Here is a 14,116-nt window from a genome sequence, read left to right as displayed (position 1 = left end):
TCAACACCGAGTACGACCCCAACCCTCAGTACAGTTACGCCTACGACGTCCAGGACGGTATCACCGGAGACTCCAAGAACCAGCAGGAGAGCCGTAGTGGAGATGTTGTCCAGGGTAGTTACAGCCTGGCTGAACCTGACGGCACGATCCGTACAGTAGAGTACACCGCTGATCCCGTCAACGGATTCAACGCCGTCGTACACAAGACACCTGCTGTAGCTGCTGTTGCTAAGGTAGCCGCACCTGCCATCGCCGCCCCCGCCATTGCTGCTGCCCCCTTGGGTCTTGCTCGTGCTGGTATTGCCGCCCCCTTGCGTCTTGCCCACGCTGGTATTGCCGCCCCCTTGGGCCTGGCCCGTGCCGCCATTGGAGTTCCTGGACTCATTCACGGCTGAATAGTATATACATAACATTCGCCTGTATGTACATATACCACAACCCTTTCCGGCTTATTTTGAAGCTTTAAACTATTATTTATGTGACCAAGTACCTTAATAAACTATTTATGCAATTCAATTTTGGTTTCAATTATCAGAAACGTCCTTCATGATACGTGTTTTGGTCGAAGATCTACTTGCAAGAGAATACTGTATATTGCCGTTGAAGGAACATAACCTCATATGTCACAGTTCACTTCATATGTCCGAACCTGCGGTTCCTCTCGTACTGATCAGGATTACTATCGCAACGACCAGTCATCAGTAGGGTAAAACTAACCTGTCTCACGATGGTCTAATCCCAGCTTACGTTCCCTATTATTAGGTGAAAAATCCAACGCTTGGCGACCTGCTTCGCAATGATAAGAAGAGCCGACGTCGAAGAATCAAAAAGCGACGTCGCTATGAAAGCTTGGCCGCCACAAGCCAGTTATCCCTGCGGTATCTTTTCTGACACCTCTTGCTGAAAACTCTCCAAGCCAAAAGGATCGATAGACCGTGATTTCTCAGTCCCTATGCGTACTGAACATCGGGACCAAGCCAGCTTTTGCCCTTTTGCTCCACGAGAGGTTTCTGTCCTCGAATCAGATCACGCGAGGGAGAGGAAGAATCCCAGACGCACGACGAACGAAAGTCCGTGAACACGACGCATCCTTAACCCGCTTGGCTCGAGAACTTATGACTGGTCACGCCTCCCTGTCGCATATGGATTTGAAGTCCATCAGAAGAATTGTGTTCATTTTCTGTTACACCCTGTTCCCGATACCTCTGCATGGTTCTTGAAATTGTTAGAGGAGCACAGTGTAACAACGCATCTCCTACTAACGCTACTGCCCTAGCGTTATTCTCTGAGATCAACAACAACTTCACTCTCGTAAGAGCTGTTTAACACTGATAAGGGAAGGCTATGGCGCATGGGTGACCGATTCGATCCATTTTCGGTACAAATGTAGGGCATGACCAGGAGGATAACAGGTACAAGTATTAAGGCGCAATTCTCGGCCGTTTCCGAGCAATTCATAAAAAAAAATCCCGGGCGCTTATGTGCTAGCTATATTTGCGAAAAGACAACGAGCTTGTGGCATACGGCGAGAGCTGCGCTTCGTAAGCGTGGGATTGCTGGATCGAATCCCGCCGATGGAGGATTTGTTTTCAAATATTTATCTTCTCTCACAAATTAAAGTGTCTTCAATATATGTTCATTTTCGAACCAATTCCTATAAATTATTTTTTAGTGGGAAAAGAGGTTCTGAAAAATCATACAAAAATGCAAAATAGGGCATTTATCACTTGCACAAATGGCGCAATTCTCCGCCAGGAAGTTGAAGAATTAAAGGAAAGAGATTTTCACACCCTGCTGGGCACATAGGCCTGAGGTTCACTCAGCCTGCAGTAACAATGAGCACCAGAGTAATTCCTGGGAGCAAAAGCTTAACCACTATACCTCACTTAGTTCCGAGGTTCCGCTTGTCCAAGGGTGTTCGTGGCCTGTTTGGAGCTTTGCATTTCTGATCCGTTGTAGGTACTACAACTAATTTTACTATATATTAAATATTTAGTGAAAACGTAGCAATGATATCACAATTTTAAGATGGTACTATGAACCTTGCTTACGTGCCCTGGAACACAAGTATAAAATTAGTAAAGGTAAGGGTGTATTCTGCCGAAGCGAGGTCCGAACCTCCGCAGAGGTGTCCTGAGCCGGAGTTTACGTACGGTAGGGTGGCCAGTTCCTTTCCGCTCCTCCATTCCCTTAACCGCCCCCCCGCCAACAGCGCGTGGCAACCCATCCAAATCTTGACCACGCCCAATGTTGCTTAACTTCGGTTATCTGACCGGATCCGGTGATTCAGCATGGCTACGGCCGTTGGTATAAAATCAGTAACTGAGAATTATTGGTATGTTCTTTGATTCGCGCGGAACAATCACATTTCTTTCCGTGAATATTTTCAAAATGTTTCAAGTCTTTACTATTGTTCTACAAGAAATATGTCAGCTTCGATTTTGAGGGATTCACTCCGAATTGTGCAAAATCATCTGTATAACTTAAGAGTAACTCGAACAAGATAGAGCACCTCCCTACTGTCATAATGAAGTACGGGCCTATCTCGACGCACGTTTTCCGCGAAGATGGATTGGTCGAAGAGGCAGTGTCGAATACCCCCACGTTCACCCGACTTGACGTCCATGGACTTCCCCTTATGGGGGAACGTCAAATATAAGGTTTGCGTTACAAAACAAGCAACAGTTCGTGCGTTGCAACAGAAAATTGGAAGACAGTGCCTCCAAATTCCAAACGAATTGCTTCAGGTCTGTATCGATAATAAAGATAATCAGTTTGAACATTTGCGAAGAAGAATGCTACAGTAAATTTGTTTTCTTCGGTTTTCTTAAGGACATTGTATTTGTTGTCAATAAAAAGGGAGTACATGAGTTACTGACAGTCGAAAAGTGAGTACATTTTTCGGACATCCTGTAGAAACCACTGGTTGGGGGGAGGGGTATTTGCCCGAAAATAATGAATATTACAACATTTAAAAAATTCCAATGAAAATTAGAGACCTTGAATTCTCAAAGCTTCCTTCATGAACAGATTAAAGGACTCTGAAATGTGGTTGCATAGTAGAATGCTCAGAATACCTGGACAGATTTTGTAACCAATAATGACCGAGCTTAATAGCTGCAGTCGCTTAAGTGCGGCCAGTATCCAGTAATCGGGACGTAGTGGGTTCGAAGCCCACTGTCGGCAGCCCTGAAGATGGTTTTCCGTGGTTTCCCATTTTCACAACAGGCAAATGCCGGGGCTGTACCTTAATTAAGGCCACGGCCGCTTCCTTCCACTTCCGAAGTCTTTCCTATCCCATCGTCGCCATAAGACCTATCCGTGTCGGTGCGACGTAAAGCAAACAGCAAAAAAAAAAAAAGGTAACCAATAATGAAGTGTTAAAGGAGAGCTAGAGATGAGCTGGCAAACAGCTTATTTAGGCCATGTTCTACGAGGTAGAAAGAACGGGCATCTACACCTCATCTTAGAAGGAAAGAGGAGCTGGTAGACCACCGATGTCATGGCTCCAAGACATCAAAGACTGGACTTGCATCAGCAACACAAAACAACTCTTCAGGATATCTGAAGAAAGGGGTGCTTTCTTCAGGGTGATCGCCAACGTCTGACGGACAGGATATGGCACTAGAAGAAGAAGAAGAAGAAGAAGAAATGAAAATTAATTAAATATATTTGAATGAATATTGAATCTTCAAGACCGCATTGTAATGGAAATGGACTTTCAACCTATTAGGTCGTGCTACGTACATTTAGTACGTGTAGAAGAGATGTTGAGTACAGAACAAAAATGGCCAACCGGACACGAGTGGGATCCGAGCCCACAATCTCCCGATTTCGCATCGGTTGCTCTCGAAATTGGGAGGTTGTGGGTTCGTATCCCACTCGTGTCCGGTTGGCCATTTTTTTCTGTACTTAACATCTCTTCTATACGTACTAAATGTACGTAACACGGTCTAATAGGTTGAAAGTCGATTTCAAATATATTTTAATTTCTTGTGGTCCCTTATGGATTAATGAGTAAGCTGAACCTTTTTGGTTTCCGCAGTATTAAGTGGATTTTCTCTCTTGTAATAATTTCAAGTAATAGGAGCCATCCTCACGTACGGTGCTACAGTCATCTTAAGAGGCGTCCGCATCCTAAAACGTAGACAACTTAATACAGTTAATTATGTCAAGGTCCGTCTTGTCAATGCAATTCAAAAATGTATTATATTTAGGCTACATAAACCATCAAACACATATATACACACACACATGCATTTGAAGACCTTTTTTTAAAAATTATCTTATGCCCTAACAGAATACGGATAAAACAACAACGCAACCACATCAAAAGTTCAAACATGAAAATATTTCATGTTATGTCCAAATTCTGTGAAACATGAGTTGGTTGGCTATTAATCAAATGTGTCGGGGTGTGCAAGACCTTGCAACCCTAAGTAAGTCACTTTCAATTTCAGCTTTGGCTTCTCATTTCGTCATATTGCCATCAGAATCATTACAATTTAGTTCTTCTTTTTCTTACAGACAGATGAAGCAGTCCAATCTAACCTGGCAGGCAGGCATGACCTTCAAAAATAACATCAGATAATGTATGTCCGCCTCTGTGGTGTAGTAGTTAGTGTGATTAGTTGCCACCTCCGGAGGCCCGGTTTCGATTCCCGGCTCTGCCACGAAAATTGAAAAGTTGTACGAGAGCTGGAAAGGGGTCCACTCAGCCTCGGGAGGTCAACTGAGTAGAGGTGGGTTCGATTCCCACCTCAACCATCCTGGAAGTAGTTTTCCGTAGTTTCCCCACTTCTCCTCCAGGCAAATGCTGGGATGGTACCTAACTTAAGGCCATGGTCGCTTCTTTCCCTCTTCCTTGTCTCTCCCTTACAAACATCGCATCTCCACCAAGGCCCCTGTTCCGTATAGCAGGTGAGGCCGGCTGGGCCAGGTACTGGTCATCCTCCCCAGTTGTATCCCCCGACCTAGAGTTTTAAGCTCCAGGACACTGCCCTTGAGGCGTTAGAGGTGGGATCTCCCACTGAGTCTGAGGGAAAAGCCAACCCTGGAGGGTAAACAGATTAAGAAGAAGAAGAAGAAGAAGATAATGTATTGGATAAGTAAACGGCTTCAGCACTAAGCATAACAACTTGAGACCCAAGAAGGGCGGTAGGAATATGAAAGACTATACATAATACCACACCACAACACATTTGATTAATAGTCAACCAGGTCATTTTTAATACACCCTATGCTAATTTTTCACAGAATTTTAACGTAACCTACAAAGGCATAATAAATATATAAATAAATAACATGAAATATTTTCATGTTTGGACTTCTAATGTTGTTGTACTGTTATTTTATCCGTATTCTGTTCGGACACAAGATACTTTAAAATAAGGTCTTCAAATGAACGTGATTTTATTCACAAGTTGAAGAAGAGAATTATAATTTCTCAAAACATGCACTTGTGTGTATATATGTGTTTGATGGTTTATATATATAATATATTTTTGAATTGTATTGATAAGGGGGACCTTGATATATTTAACAATATTACTGAAGTCAATACGGACCATTGGTGGCCATCATGATCAAGCTAATAGATCATTAGAAAACTTAAACATTTTTACAGTTTCGTTCCGCAAATAATTAAAAAATTCGTGACAAAGTTTGCAAATATAAACTCGTGTCCTCATCTTGAAGTAGTGCGGCTCTTTCCAGGCATGCACACAGTAGAGGTGAGTTACATGTGCCATTGTGAAATCTCTGGAATCGAACCCGGCCCCCAAGACGGGAAATAATAGCGCTGAACGTGACGCTACGGAGGCCGACATCTGTAAATTATTTCTTACGAGACTCGTTCTAGAAGATAATTCATACGTTAACAAAGTGAAAGTTGAAAAATTATTCTGTTCTTAATGTGATTCTATTGTTGGAATTTCTCCGTTTTCTAAATCAAATAAAGCAGAAGCCTTTAGTTTCCAAGAATTTGTAGAGAAAACTTCATTCTAAGTATGAATGATTACCATATTTTATCGCATAAGCTCCCCCCCTCACATATTTCCCTCCCCTAGGATTTTTTTATCATTAAAATGATTTTTATCAATATTGCGCATAATTCCCTCTCCAAGTTTGTTCTGACTGGAGTGGCCTTCAAATGACTTGATAATGGACAACAATGAACACAGCGGTATTTGACATAAAAATGTTTCCATTGTCACAACATACCGTAAGTTTGTACAGTGAAGTTGCAGACGTGTTTCTAGGTCAGTTGTTACAAGTCGTTACCTTTAGATATCAGCGTCAACAAACCTTTCAAAGAACATCTTCGACGCCTGTATTCAGAACTGATGGTGGCGGGATCTCATCAGCTGACTCCAGGAGGCAAGATAATGAAGTCATCAATACCGACGATGTGCGAGTGGATAATCAGGGCGTGGGAGAAAATTAGTGTAGATATTGTTAAGAAGAGTTTAAAAAAAAAACGGAATTTCTTGTGCCATTGACGGTTCTGAGGACGACATGTTGTGTAATAGTGAAAATTAAGAAGATGATGTGTTATCTGAGCCTGAAAATAGTGATGATAGTGACGAAAGTGAGGCCGCAGAATAGTGAGAGAAAAGAAACAATGAAACAATGTATTGCTGCTCTTCATTGTAGCCTAATGAAACTTTGGTATTATTTTGTGTTAATTGAAAATAAATACCGGTGGGTACCACTTTTTTCACATACCGGTATTACCGTAAATATAACTTTTACGCAATACATCGTTTCCCTTCCTTTCTGAATGCCTAGAAGCACCACTCGCATAATTCCCTCCCTAGTGTTTTCAAGAAAAATTTTCTAGAAAAGAAAGGGGGGAATTATGCGATAAAATACGGTATAATCTGTATGACTGCCGGTAATTGGATAGAAATAAATTAAGTTACTTGATTGTAGATCCTAGTATTTTCAAAAAAAAACTATTAAGTAGATGATATTCAAACGCAGACACTAGATAAAGACTACCATATATACTGTCTCATATCGTTACTGATAACTTCAAATATCACTGTACGTCGCACAAGCAACCGACAATCCTACCTACACCAGTTCCCCTAATCGCGAAATTATTTGAACTGCTGAAACCACTATTACTTCTTTCTCACACGTTTTCTGCACACATACACACCACATTTGATTTGAGAGGAAAGAGTTCACAGGAAGAAAAGGAATTTTTGTGTATCTTTAATCATATTTCACGCAACAAAATGCTTTCTCTTTTTCTTTACTATTTAGCTGTTCACACGGCGTCTATACACACACTTAACACACATTAATGCGCGAAGTACAACTAGGAGAGACACGCCAATGTCACCTCAGTTATATAGCAGTGGACAGGGCTGAGATGCAATTTCTGATGTAATATTGCATCAGATTATAACGGTGTATAAGAGTTCACTGGCTTTACCCCTCCTTGGATGCATCAGCCAATTAATTAACTCATGAACAATAATCAAAAATCTCTGTTTAATTTTCTAAAAACTCTTTAGAAATATTGAGATTTTATTAGCAATAATAAGTAAAAGAATTTGCGTGATCTACTTTGCCTCTTCTGAATGTCGCAACCGGACTCAGTTGAGAAATACCCAATCTTGAAGTTGTAACTCGGGGAGAGACAGGGTGGGAGGTTGCAGATTTTAGTCGTATTTAAGCTGTGCATTTCGGTGTAGATTTCAGAGTTCAATCTTCCTTCGAAGAACCAAGAGCATAGCTGTGAAATAAAATGGCAGTCAAGGTAAATAATGAAGAAATTTTAAAAACAGTTTTCATGGAAATATCACACCTATAATATGTTTTCTGATAATAATGAAATGATTCAAACATGTAAATGATAAAATTATTTATAATGATTAATTACCGGATTTCGCTCATTCCTTATAGAGGAACTTCATTCATCCCTAGTGCCAACCATCAATGGACCAAACACGATCGTTAGTGTTATTATTATTATTATTATTATTATTATTATTATTATTATTATTATTATTATCATTATTGAAGAGCCTCCGCGGCTCAAGCGGCAGCGCGCCGGCCTCTCACAGCTGGGTTCCGTGGTTCAAATCTCGGTCACTCCATGTGAGATTTGTGCTGGACAAAGCGCAGACGGGACAGGTTTTTCTCCGGGTACTTCGGTTTTCCCTGTCATCCTTCATTCCAGTAAAACTCTCCAATATCATTTCATTGCATCTATCATTCATTAATCATTGCCCCAGAGGAGTGCGACAGGCTTCGGCAGCCGGCACAATTATTCATATCCTCGCCGCTAGATGGAGGCTTCATTCATTCCATTCCTGATCCGGTCGAATGACTGGAAACAGGCTGTGGATTTTCAATTTTTATGATTATTATTATTGTTACGTAACTCTTTACGATGTGTTCATAATTATTATCATCTACTATTGATATTTTATCGGAATAGATATTTATTATTTGTCTTAACAATGTTCAAAAATACAAACACAGATTAACGAAACCTGTAATAAGAGGGAGGGTTGTCCCAGTAAAACAAACAATTTTAATTTTTTAAACGAATTTCGTTTTATTCGTAGAATACATTTCTAGATGCCATTACTTAACGGTTACGAATGTTGTTTGGCTCTAAATCGGCAAACTCCCTTTTAAAAATTAATTGGCAAATCAGTATCCATTACAGAAGTAGCTATATCCACAGCAGACAGTAGCATTGTAGATTACATCTGTGATGAGATGTCATCATCATCATCATCATCTGTTTACCCTCCAGGTTCGGCTTTTCCCTCGGACTCAGCGAGGGATCCCACCTCTACCGCCTCAAGGGCAGTGTCCTGGAGCTTCAGACTCTTGGTCGGGGGATACAACTGGGGAGAATGACTAGTACCTCGCCCAGGCGGCCTCACCTGCTATGCTGAACAGGGGCCTGGTGGAGGGATGGGAAGATTGGGAGGGATAGACAAGGAAGAGGCCGTGGCCTTAAGTTAGGTACCATCCCGGCATTCGCCTGGAGGAGAAGTGGGAAACCACGGAAAACCACTTCGAGGATGGCTGAGGTGGGAATCGAACCCACCTCTACTTAATTGACCTCCCGAGGCTGAGTGGACCCCGTTCCAGCCCTCGTACCACTTTTCAAATTTTCGTGGCAGAGCCGGGAATCGAACCCGGACCTCCGGAGGTGGCAGCTAATCACGCTAACCACTACACCACAGAGGCGGACGATGAGATATGTACAAAATTAAAAAAATTGCCTGAATTACATATACTTGAGAATCATTTTACTTAATTACAATTATAATCCCTTCACAGAACAGAGTCGGTAATTCCTTCGAGATATAGAAAATTCGAGTTACAGACGTTCGATTTATACAAGTTTAATTGTACGCCATTGCGCTTTAGTATGGCTTTTGTTTGTGAAAGTCTTTCCGCATTTGAAGTTCTTTGCTTTGCTTGAGTATCATTTATAAGGTTTCCGATCCTTGCCGATCTGTTCACTTTTGCCTATAATTAATTAATATTATTATAGGTCGAGGAGTCATGTTAATTTTGGTGAAATACATCATTTAGTTTTAGATCGTGCAATATACGTAAAATACGCTCCATGTCCTTGCTAAAGAAATGTATTATATCGTCTATAATGTTCACCTCCATTTTCCTGCGCTAGTTGTGGTACATAACGATACTGAGAATTAATTTGTTCAATTAAAATCAATCGCTACTGGTTTTGCAATTAGTGCAGTTGCCCAGAGCAGATTTCCGATCTGTTGTTTTCATAGCCTTTCCTTAAATTATTTAAAAGGAATTTCAAATTTATTGAACATCTCTCGTGGTAAGTTATTCCACTCCCTAACTCCCTTTCCTATAAAGGAATATCTTTATCTTCATATTGTGATATTTCCTCATTTTAAAGACACCACTCAAACTTATTCGTCTAGTAATGCCATTCCACGCCATCTCTCCACTGACACTGACTTAGACGAGCAGCTCGTCTCCTTTCTCCCAAGTCTTCCCAGCCCAAACTTTGCAACATTTTTGTAACGCTACTCTTTTGTAGGAAATCATCCACAACAATTCGAGCTGCTTTTCTTTTGATTTTTTTCCAGTTCTGTAATTAAGGTGAGGGTCCCATACACTGGAACCATATCCTATTTTGGATCTTACCAGAGATTTATATGCCCTCTTCTTTACATCATGGCCAACGGCCGTAGCCGTGTTGAAACACCTGATACCGTGAGATCTCCGAAGTTAAGCAACATTGGGCGTGGTCAGGAGTTGGATGGGTTGCCACGCGCTGTTGGTGGGGGGTAAGGGAATGGAGGAGCAGAAAGGAACTGGCCACCCTACCGCACGTAAACTCCGGCTCAGGAACACCTCTGCGGAGGTTCGGACCTGCCTTCGGGCAGTATAACCCTTACCTTACCTTTACATCATAATTACAACCCCTTAAACACCCTCATAACCATCTGCAGAGATGTATGCCCTTTGTTTACAATCCCATTTATATGATTACCCCAATGAAGACCTTTCCTTATATTAACATCTAGGGTACTTACAATGATCCCTATAAGGAACTTTTACCCCATCGAGGCAGTAATTAAAACCGGGAGTACTTCTCCTATTTCTGAAACTCACAACCGAACCTTTAACCCATTTGTATCATGATACCATGGCCTACTGTCCATCTCACAACATTATCGAGGTCATTCTGTAGTTGCTCACAGACACAGCACTCCCATTCGTCGGTGCTAGCCCTGAGGAAACAAAAGTGGGTGCGATGAAGCGGACTGCAGTAGAAGAAAGTCGTGTGTACAACGAATTAGTCGTCATACATAAGTATGTTTTTTTCTGTAATAATAATGGTATTTATTCATCCTCCGCAAATTTAACTGTTGATTTACGCGAAAGAAATTGTTATCCTCCATTTAGGACAAAAATAGTACTGAAATTCGATTAATACGATTCGTTTACATAACATAGATTGCATTGTTGCTGAGTCCGCAAGCCAGTACGGCTCAGCATCACGCTACGCCTAGTCGCGAGGTATGCATTGGTGTGTGCCGTTATCTGTTGAAACACAATTATCTAAAGGGGATTGCAGAGCACATGGGTCTGATTTATGAGACGCATCGTGTACGCTCAATGAGGAAATTTTGTTAATCCTTCACCTCTGTTCAGATATTTTTCCCTTGCAGATCAACCGCGCCTGTTCGCAGCTGACCTGTCCGGCTGATGAAACGGTGGCAGCCGCCAAACACCACCCGCCAGACACGGTTACTAGATAATTGATCACTGTGTACATTTTATCTCCAACAGTTCGTCGTCTTGGCAGCCCTCGTGGCCGTCGCTAAGGCTGGTATCCTCGGTGCTCCCGCCGTCTACGCCCCTGGTGCTCCTCTTGCCGCCCCCTTGGGACTTGCCCGTGCCGCTATTGCCGCCCCCTTGGGACTTGCCCGTGCCGCTATTGCCGCCCCCATCGCCAGGGCTGTCGCCGCTCCAGTAGCCGCCGCTGCCGTCAACACCGACTACGACCCTAACCCACAGTACAGCTACGCTTACGACGTCCAGGACGCTCTCACCGGAGACTCCAAGAACCAGCAGGAGAGCCGTAGTGGAGATGTCGTCCAGGGTAGCTACAGCCTGGCTGAACCCGACGGCACCATCCGTACTGTAGAGTACACCGCTGATCCCGTCAACGGATTCAACGCCGTCGTACACAAGACTCCTGCTGTAGCTGCTGTTGCTAAGGTAGCCGTACCTGCCATCGCCGCCCCCGCCATTGCTGCTGCCCCCTTGGGTCTTCACCGTGCTGGTATTGCGGCCCCCTTGGGTCTTGCCCACGCTGGTATTGCCGCCCCCTTGGGTCTTGCCCACGCTGGTATTGCCGCCACCTTGGGTCTTGCCCACGCTGGTATTGCCGCCCCCTTGGGCCTGGCCCGTGCCGCCATCGGAGTTCCTGGACTCATTCACGGCTGAACAATATATACATAACATTCACCTGTATGTACATAAACCACACCCCTTTCCGGCTTATTTTGAAGATATTATTTTTGTTACCAAGTACCTTAATAAACTATTTATGCAATTCAATTTCGGTTTTCAATTACCACAAACGTCCTTCATGACATCTGATTTTGTCGAAGATCTGCTTGCAAGAGAATATCTCGCCATTGAAGAAACTGAAGGTCTCATGTCACAGGGTGCCTTCTATATATTAATGTTCTTAAGACTCGTCACGCCTCCCAGTTACATATGGGCATGTGGTCCATCAGAACAATTTTCATTGTGTTCATTTTCCTTAACATGTGTGTAAGGTAAAAAGAACCAGACGCATCATGCACGCTCACTGAGGAAATTTTATTAATCCTTCACCTCTGTTCAGATAATTTTCCCTTGCAGATCAACCGCACGTGTTCGCAGCTGACCTACCCGGCTGATGAAACGGTAGCAGCCGCCAAACATCACCTGCCAGACACGGTTACTAGATAATTGATCAACGTACACATTTTAATAAAATTGTATCTCCAACAGTTCATCGCCTTCACCGCCCTCTTGGCCGTCGCTAAGGCTGGTATCCTCGGCGCCCCTGCCGTGCTTGCCCCTATACAAGGTCACCCAAAAGTCGGTTAACATTTGACGCGGCAATACTTCACTGTATATTGGACGTAAAAAATTAATAATTGACACATATGATTAGCATGACGTGGGATTTTATTCCATTTAATTCTATTTTAGCCAGCTGACTTTTTTAAAAAAAATCGACAGACTGAAGAATCTAAGAGTTATTAAAAACCGCCTGAAACTAGAAATATTAAGAAAATTGTGTGCAAATTTATATAATCTCTATTGTTTTTAGCTAATTCCTTCATTAAATTTCCTTAATTATTAAGAAAAATACTTAAGCGAAATACTCACAAAATGTCGTTCGTTGCGGCTAACAGATTCATACAGCGTAACAGCATGTACCATATGCTATGAGGAAGGTAATCAGGCAGTGATGGGATAACGATTTTTCGATTATATTTCCCATTAAATTATTTTTCGTTTATTCATTCGAATGAATGAGGCAACTAAATAGTGAATATTTTTCCATCCGATTATTTTTTCGACTATTCATTTGGAACTGGATTCGAATGAATGAGGCAAATTGAATAGTGAATGCTTTCGAAATAGATCGAAAAACTTATTCATGACGCCTCCGAATGTTCTATTCGATATAACTCAAAGCTATTTGAAACTCGTTCGATTATTTTATTCGATTATCTAAATAATCGGATAGAAGTTGTTCGATTATTAAACGTATTCGATTATACCATCACTAGTAGCAGGGGTGTTTTTTTTCTGCCAAGGTCATGGCACACACATGATTCACCCGCTTGCCGTACGGACTCGTCAGTCTGGTAGTCTCACTTAGTAAATGTGTCTATGTAGTTCTGTCTGGTGTCTGTTACTTTGTTAGTGTGCAGTAAAATGAAATTATATTTAAATTATGAAATTACATTTGTAATTGTACCCTGTTGGTGAAAGTCTTATTTATAGTACAATTATTATTACCGCACTTCATTTGATAGACTCAACCTTTACCTCTCTATCGAAATTCGCCCAGACAACATTGAAAAACCTTACCATTTTTTAGCCTTTTTGCAATTTATATGTCCTCTCCCCCTCTCCACAATGCTCCGGTATTTTTTGTTGTCTATAGGCCTACATTTTATGTTCCCCCCCCCACACACACACTTCTAACTTCCAATCGCTACTACTGTATGACTAGTGCTCTTTGTCATTTGCCGAGAAGGACCTGAAAACGAATACGCAGAAAAGAAATATGGAAAAATATATGGATAACTAGTTCAGAAGATCGCTTTACAAGACATTTGTCCTTACCGAAGATCCAAGATAGACTGAAAAGTAGATTACTAACACATGACCATTTTTCAACACAGTTTATGTCAGGCCATGGAAAATTTGGGGGATATTTACAGAGGTTTAGAATCCATATCCAGAAGTCTTACAGTAGCACACGCATGCACAGAAATGGTGTCCCGACATAAACAATCATCACTACCCTACTCCAGTACTGAAAAGGAGGAGAAGGGAATGAAGGGGTGGTGTT

At 42.0% G+C, this 14,116-nt stretch overlaps 1 protein-coding gene across 1 annotated transcript; it reads left to right on the top strand.

Moving 5' to 3' along the window:
* Nucleotides 1–1,209: 1,209 nt before the first annotated feature.
* On the top strand, nt 1,210–11,979 carry LOC136884788 (cuticle protein 21-like). The gene is made up of 2 exons (XM_068230036.1): nt 1,210–1,311; nt 11,320–11,979. Exons 1-2 carry the CDS (start codon nt 1,210–1,212, stop codon nt 11,977–11,979), a joined length of 762 nt encoding a protein of 253 aa, XP_068086137.1.
* The last annotated feature ends 2,137 nt before the right edge of the window (nt 11,980–14,116 follow it).

This window comes from Anabrus simplex, chromosome 13 (genome assembly GCF_040414725.1).
Source record: "Anabrus simplex isolate iqAnaSimp1 chromosome 13, ASM4041472v1, whole genome shotgun sequence".
NCBI classification, from domain to species: Eukaryota; Metazoa; Arthropoda; class Insecta; order Orthoptera; family Tettigoniidae; genus Anabrus; species Anabrus simplex.
This window is presented reverse-complemented; position numbering and strand designations above follow the sequence as displayed.